The sequence below is a fragment of the Thunnus thynnus genome, chromosome 3, assembly GCF_963924715.1.
Source record: "Thunnus thynnus chromosome 3, fThuThy2.1, whole genome shotgun sequence".
Lineage (NCBI taxonomy): Eukaryota > Metazoa > Chordata > Actinopteri > Scombriformes > Scombridae > Thunnus > Thunnus thynnus.
Window position 1 is genome coordinate 9,303,887 of NC_089519.1, and position 5,635 is coordinate 9,309,521.

A 5,635-nucleotide genomic window follows, 5' to 3' on the forward strand; every position below is an offset into this window, starting at 1 on the left:
TTATGGTTATGCTTGAATTCATATATGTTAAAGGGAGTGTGTATCAGGAAAAAATTAATTAAAAAACGTTTCTGGGCAGCTCTTAAAAAACAAATGTAAATTATGATATAGATTTATCACAAAGAAACACCAAGGCAAGTTGAAATGACATTGTAGTAATGGTTTAGCCCTAAGTATTAACATCAGAGATCAATATTAAGTCTTAGTCTGTCAGAGCAATTCTTGAGAATTTCAGGGTAAGTCTCAGTGTCAATGGCTATGCCAAATAAATACTCAATGTGTGACGCAGTGCATTACTGGATTTTAACCACAGACTGTATAAAAATAGATTTAATAAGATTTTAACAGTTCAGTTCAAAGGGTAATTAGATGCATGGATGGCCATATTTTGATGCTGAATTATCTTCTTTATAATCAAGCACAATTAAGAGTGAACAGCGTTGATACACATTTTAAGGGATGCCAAACCGTTGAATGGTGAAGTTAAAATATTAAACTGAGAAAGATATATGGAATAAGGTCTGTAGGGGGGAAAGTAGCAGCACTGTGGGGATGTTTGGGCTCTCAAAAACTCAGCCACTAGATGGCAGCAGACGTGCAGTCATTCCCATTGGCTATATGCACGATGAACGTTTGTTTACACTTGTTGCAATGGCGACCATTACTGAGCTGAAGTGTGGTAAGCGCTACGTTTCATTCGTGATTTTGTTGCTTTTTCATTCTCAAATTAAATACTATACGAGTAAAGATTGGCCTTTGCGCTGAACACCTTTGTCTGCTTGCTAATAACACAGCCTAACTAACGTCAGGTTAACTTCAATAATGCGATACTCTTGCCTGTATGAACCTCCATTCAAAAAACTGACAATTAAGCCAGCTGAGTGGTCCTAGTTGTCAGGAGGTTTGAGTCTTAAAGAAATTAAGTTTTTCTGTTTTGTTAAAATCCACTCTTCAATTCGGCATATATTAATGTGATCCGTAAGCCACATAATTATAGGTTTTTATGTGTTTCACGCTGCTAACGGCAGTTAGCTAAAGTTAGCTAGGGCACTTTTGTACGGAAGCCGAGAACGGCCGTTAAGCGCGTTTTCTCGTGAGATATATTAACCCGTTATCACCATGGATGTATACATCCATGTATATTAACCCGTTATCACCATGGATGTATACATCCATTTCAACTTGCCTTGGTGTTTCTTTGTGATGTATACATCCATGGTGATAACGGGTTAATATATCTCGTTATCTCGGGAAAACAAAAGGCCGAGATAGTTTTCTCGAGATCATGGGATAATTATGGAGAGCTCAAAAATGAGTGTCTGGTTCATTTGATCACACCTGATTTCAGCCCTCGAGATAACTGTCATGACCGTCAGAGGATTCAACCCTAAAAGAGTTTGTAATAGTAGAGAGAGGTTACTATAAGCCTTATTAACAAATTACTATTTATCTTCATATATATTTGAACATCTACGCACTGAGACAATTTTTGGTAAATGACCTTTATTGATTAAAATTTGTCAGAAAGCATCAAACAGATGACAGCGGTGAGTCTAATATTACATATACGCTGCCTGGCCAAAAAAAAGTTGCCACCTGTATTTAACTAAACAAATAGGTAAGAGCCTCCTATTGGATAATTACTGCAAGGCCAATTCCAAGGCCAAGTCTTGAATTCTTACATATAAAAGCAATGTCAGAGTTGCCCAGCAGGTGTCGCCATTTTGACTGTATCAGATTCTTCGAAACAGTGAACCATTTTCAACACAATTGCTTCATTTGATTCACTGCCTCAGAAAGCCTCGTTTCTCCCATCGTAAATGCTGGCATGACACTCCTAATCTCTGATAAACATTATTACTAATAATAGGAAACGACATTTTATTTTCTCATGATGACTAAATAATTTACCGTTCCGGACTTCTGTACTTTTGGCCAAAGATTGTAAGTATAATAAAGAACACTAAATATAAATATTACAATTTTAGGAATGCTTCCTAATTGTTTGGATTCGCTATTGAGCTATATTTGAAGAAAATTATATTTGTGTCAATAAGTAGGGGAACATTCAATCAGCAGATTATTCGGGAAATGTTAGAGAATTTACTGGCCTATAAAACACAGCAAGCTCCCAGACATAATACCTGACTCTTGATTTAAAACAGCGATGTAATAAAAACCTTTCATTGTTTTTGGGACTCTTGAATCCATTTAAATATTATGTTGTTTTAGCCGTGAGGGAAACGCTGGAGTCCCGCGGTGTGCTGGGCCAGCTGAAGGCTCGTATCCGGGCAGAGGTGTTCAGCGCCCTGGATGACCAGCGTGAACCTCGTCCGCCGCTGTCCCACGAAAACCTGCTCATCAACGAGCTCATCCGGGAGTACCTGGAGTTCAACAAGTACAGGTACACTGCGTCAGTACTGACAGCAGGTGGGTGAAAAGATAAAAGTCTATGGGTGACATTACCACACCACGTTATACAGCAGATGTACAACTCTAACTGTGTCTTAAATGGTTTTGATTTGAGATCGTTAAGCCTATTGGGTTGATTATTTTATGCTCAATAAGTAAAAGCAAGGCCTTTTTTCCACTACATTATACTGTACTAGTGTAACGTTGATTGGTTATTTGAACGGTGTGACAAAAAGCTCTTATTGTTGATACTAAAAAGACAAAGGACATTATTTTTGGCTTTCCTCCTGATTGTCAGCTGCCTCCAGTGACAATCCACAATGTAGAAATTAAACAACTCTCTTCATACAAATACTTGAGTGTTATGATAGATGCCACCCTCTCATGGACTCCTCATGTAGAATTTATATGTAAGATTCAGCAGATCATTTACTTTCTTCGTAGCCTCAACATTATCTCCCATGTTTCAAATGGAGAATACCAACTTCTGCCCTTTAATAGGCAATTTAGAGTCCCTCAATTTAAATGCAATGGGCAGAACACGTGATATGTATGATTGTCATGACTGCTTGATGTGTTTTGTATGTCTATGAAAAGTGTCATATGTGTAACTGTATGTTTAATCTGTATGGAACTGCCCAAGGATGCAAAATGAATTTCAGTGTAAACTGACAATAAAGTTGTATTGGATTTGAAAGCAGCAATATTACTCATGATAATGATTTATTTTGATTTCAGATTCCAGGTTTTGTTTTTGATGAAGCAATCACTAGTGTAGAGCAAAGGGCACTACTTCTAAACTCAGCACTGTTTGTTTTCCTAGAGTCAGGCCAACCAGAAGTTCCCTTGGACAGACAGTTCCTGGCGAACGAGCTGAGAGTCACAGAGGATACAAGCTCCAAGTCTGTGTAAGTGTGTAAGCCAGGATTTGTGAAACAGCAGTACAGTCTATTATCCAACTCAGTGTTCAAAAATCTACTGAACTCTCTGGTGGTGTAATAGTTTCGGGCAAAGTAATTTCACAAGCTCTATGAGTCACCATTATAGTTTCATTTTGAAATAACTAGAGATTTTCAATAAGCCTGCATTTCTCTGGGGGGTCTTATTTTTTTCCCGATCAGTTATCTTTGTATACTATCAGACAAAACAGAAAAACACATAATTAAAATAATTACCGCTGAGTTATCTAGACAGAGCATGTACCAATGTTAACATAATGTCAGATTTATTCTGGCTAAAGGACTTTATCAGTCAACCCAGTTTTTCTCCCAGTCTCTTCTGGGGAAAAAACAAACATACAAAAAAAACAAAAAAGCGTTAATCACAAGTCTGTTTGTTTTTTTTAACATTTTACTTTCCAGACCTCTTCTGTATGGCTTGGTGTCCCACTTCATGAACAGCAGTGATGATGGAGGGAAGGTGTTTCTGCGGGGTGCCTCTCTACCAGCTGGTCCCACTGCCAGCAACACAGTACCTGGACCTGATGCCTAAAAGATGATGCTGCACTGGATACACATTGTGAACAAAAAAGATGCGCTGACACTTTAATGGATTACATGAAATCGTACAGCATCTTTTTGGATTCCATTGAAATAAGCTGGAGCTCACCACAACGTTTGTGTTTTTTACTTGAGTTTATGGGCAGTAGGCTATATGAATTCTTCTGAGCTGATAAAAATGCAGAAAGCCTTCGTATTGTTTCTGTACTCTGCCAAATGATCCCAGGTTGCCTTTTTATGTTTAAGTTCTAATATCTGGCTTTTTAAAGTGGGTTAAGCATCAGTTGGAGTTGTACTGTTTGTAGTAATCCTGTCCTGAGTGGCGAATTTCTTGATCTCAGAATAATAACTGTTTTAGATAGATTACATTCTTTGATGTCTTTTCTGTTTGAATTTACAAATGTTTGATGCTTTATTCTGTCTTTTAGATATTGAAAATAAAAGTTTTATATTTATACACCACTTAAAGAGGAAGAATTTGTTGAAGTGAATTCTTACTGGGTACCACATGGTGGCAGCCTCACCAAAGAGAAGGCTGGGGACTGCCAGAGGACTGACTGGTGACACTCGTAACCTATTGTGTCCTGAAAGCCACTATGTTCATCTCTGACTTGCAGCATTGTGCGTAGGAACAGTGTAATTTCAAGGTATTTACTATGTAAAACATGAAGCTGATTTTGTGCCTCTGGTCTGAGAAACTTTATCAAAGTAATCCTGATAAGATGATGCTTGTTAGCTTTAGTAATAATCTTAACAAGTGCAAGGTACAAGGAAAACACTTCTGTTCTTCTTGTTTCCAGATGTGTTACAGTAGTGGAAGGTTGATCAACCTGCAGATACTAACTCAAAATGATGAGATTGTGGTAATAAAGCACATAAATACCTCACAGATACAACGGGTGCACTAGAATTCAGCTGCATACGTTAACACTGGCTAAAATGATCTTACTTCTTACATCCTGCCCTTTTCAACAGTTCAACAACATGAAGACAAAGAGATTCTCACCTCTCATGTATAGATGACACATTGCTTGTAGTTGTGTTTGTGAGTGTGTGCTTCTGAGCATTTTCTCTATGCAGTTTTCATCACAGGATAGTGTGCTTGGTGCTGAATAACCCAACCTGAGAGTTGTCTAAATTTATATTCAGCCACTTTCCTGTTATTGTCTTAACATTTTGGCACTCATTGTGTTGGTCTGTGTGACTAAACCCACCCATGCCCTTACACTCTTGCATTTGAATTGGTCAAAATGTATTCACCAACACTACTTCGCCCATATTTGTCTGCAATAGTTGACACCATGCTTCCTACAGAAAGAATGAGCTGCAAAGAAATTTAACTCTCATCTCACTTGAAGATTTTAAAAGAGTTTAGTAGTTAAGTACCTGCTCTTCCACTTGTAATTGCTTTTCTAAATTTGAATCTTAATGTCTGTTTTATCTCATATAAGCTAATCCACATGTTTATACTGACTTGAATAGGACATCCTCCAGACTTTTCTCTCTAGCTACTCTCATGCTTGTTCACCTTTTTTCCTCTTATGTTGTCCACAGCGAAGGAGCGAAACTTGCAAAGTACTTTTCCCATCCTTAATTTATTTGTACAGTAGCTGATGACCTATAATCATATTATGCAACTGTAATGTGTATTTATTGTGCAGCAGCAGCAGCAAGAACAACCACCACATGAAGCCCAGACCCCATGCTGGACACACAAACATCTA

General features: G+C 37.9%; 1 protein-coding gene across 1 annotated transcript; it reads left to right on the forward strand.

The window, feature by feature from the left end:
• The first annotated feature begins 570 nt into the window (after positions 1-570).
• On the forward strand, positions 571-4,379 carry cep20 (centrosomal protein 20). Its single transcript, XM_067584037.1, has 4 exons — positions 571-679; positions 2,233-2,430; positions 3,236-3,320; positions 3,774-4,379. The coding sequence occupies exons 1-4, from the start codon at positions 619-621 to the stop codon at positions 3,901-3,903; spliced, it is 474 nt and encodes a 157-aa protein (XP_067440138.1). The 5' UTR covers positions 571-618; the 3' UTR covers positions 3,904-4,379.
• The last annotated feature ends 1,256 nt before the right edge of the window (positions 4,380-5,635 follow it).